This window comes from Budorcas taxicolor, chromosome 1 (genome assembly GCF_023091745.1).
Source record: "Budorcas taxicolor isolate Tak-1 chromosome 1, Takin1.1, whole genome shotgun sequence".
NCBI lineage: Eukaryota > Metazoa > Chordata > Mammalia > Artiodactyla > Bovidae > Budorcas > Budorcas taxicolor.
In genome coordinates, this window is record NC_068910.1 from 149,752,849 (window position 1) to 149,754,790 (window position 1,942).

The 1,942-nt window shown below is 60.6% G+C and overlaps 1 protein-coding gene across 1 annotated transcript; it reads right to left on the bottom strand.

Annotated features, from left to right (window-relative positions):
* Positions 1–367: 367 nt before the first annotated feature.
* On the bottom strand, positions 368–1,336 carry SOX2 (SRY-box transcription factor 2). The gene has a single exon (XM_052646674.1). It carries the CDS (start codon positions 1,328–1,330, stop codon positions 368–370), a length of 963 nt encoding a protein of 320 aa, XP_052502634.1. The 5' UTR covers positions 1,331–1,336.
* Between the last annotated feature and the right edge of the window lie 606 nt (positions 1,337–1,942).

A 1,942-nucleotide genomic window follows, 5' to 3' on the forward strand; every position in this document is an offset into this window, starting at 1 on the left:
CTGCAAAGCTCCTACCGTATCACTAGAACTTTTAAAAAGTTTTGTGTAGTTTTCTTTCCTCCAGATCTATACAAGGTCCATTCCCTCGCCCTCCCCACCTGCCCACCCCAGGTTTTCTCTGTACAAAAATAGTCCCCCCAAAAGAAGTCCAGGATCTCTCATAAAAGTTTTCTTGCCGGCATCGCGGTTTTTGCATGAGTGTAGATGGGATTGGCGTTTTCTTTTGCAGCTGTCATTTGCTGTGGATGATTTTTTTTTTTTTTTTGAGCGTACCGGGTTTTTCTCCATGCTGTTTCTTGCTGTCCTCCATTTCCCTCTTTTTCTTTGAAAATGTCTCCCCCGCCCCTTCCAGTTCACCGTCCGGCCCTCACATATGCGAGAGGGGCAGTGTGCCGTTAATGGCCGTGCCGGGCACCGGGCCGCTCTGGTAGTGCTGGGACATGTGAAGTCTGCTGGGGGCGGCGGGCTCCGGCACCTCGGCGCCGGGGAGGTACATGCTGATCATGTCCCGGAGGTCCCCGGCTTGGCAGGGCGCCCTGGAGTGGGAAGAAGAGGTAACCACGGGGGGGCTGGAGCTGGCCTCGGACTTCACCACCGAGCCCATGGAGCCAAGCGCCATGCCAGGGGTGCCCTGCTGAGAATAGGACATGCTGTAGGTGGGCGAGCCGTTCATGTAGGTCTGCGAGCTGGTCATAGAGTTGTACTGCAGGGCGCTCACGTCGTAGCGGTGCATGGGCTGCATCTGAGCGGCGCCGTGCGCGTTGAGGCCCGGGTGCTGCGGGTAGCCCAGCTGGTCCTGCATCATGCTGTAGCTGCCGTTGCTCCAGCCGTTCATGTGCGCGTAGCTGTCCATGCGCTGGTTCACGCCCGCGCCGAGGCCGGCGCCCACCCCGACCCCGCTAGCCATGCTGTTGCCGCCCGGGGCGAGCAGCCCTCCCGGCAGTGTGTACTTATCCTTCTTCATGAGCGTCTTGGTTTTCCGCCGAGGCCGGTATTTATAATCCGGGTGCTCCTTCATGTGCAGCGCTCGCAGCCGCTTGGCCTCGTCGATGAACGGCCGCTTCTCTGTCTCGGACAAAAGTTTCCACTCGGCGCCCAAGCGCTTGCTGATCTCCGAGTTGTGCATCTTAGGATTCTCTTGGGCCATCTTGCGCCGCTGCCCGCGGGACCACACCATGAAGGCGTTCATGGGCCGCTTGACTCGGTCCGGGCTGTTCTTCTGGTTGCCGCCCGCCGCCGCCGCGGTGGAGTTGCCGCCGCCGCCGCCGCCGCCCCCCGAAGTTTGCTGCGGGCCCGGCGGCTTCAGCTCCGTCTCCATCATGTTGTACATGCGGGCGCTGTGCGCGGGCCCGGCCCGCCGGCGGCCGCCGACCCTCGGCCCGGCCGGGACTTTGGGGGGCCCGCGGGCGGGGGGGAGAGGAGGAGGGGAGGCGGGCGGGGGTGCCGGGAGCGCAGGGCTCCGCGAGGAAAATCAGGCGAAGAATAATTTGGGGGAAGAAAAGAAAGAGAGAGGCAAACTGGAATCAGGATCAAAAAGCGCTTCCCTCCTCTTCTGGCCGATCCAGCCGCCGCCGATGATTGTTATTATTATTTTTTGGAAAGGCTTAAGCCTGGGGCTCAAACTTCTCTCCCTTTCTTTCTCTCTCTTCTTCTTTCTCTCAGTCCTAGTCTTAAAGAGGCAGCAAACTACTTTCCCCCTTTTGCAAACACTCTCTTCTCTGCCTTGACAACTCCTGATACTTTTTTGAACAAGTTAATAGACAACCATCCATGTGACGGGGGCTGTCAGGGAATAAATGGGTTTCCAGCGACCAATCAGCGCGCGGCGGCTCCTCCACTCGAGCCCAGCCTCGCCGGCGGGTTTTGCATGAAAGGGGGCGGGGCCTGCCGCGCCGCCGGCCTCGCGGGGGAGGCGGGGGGAAGGCGCGAGGGGGAGGGAGGG

What these genes read in the sequence shown, in the direction of transcription:
- SOX2 (XM_052646674.1), bottom strand. Translation starts at nt 1,330, where the DNA reads ATGTACAACATGATGGAGACGGAGCTGAAGCCGCCGGGCCCGCAGCAA.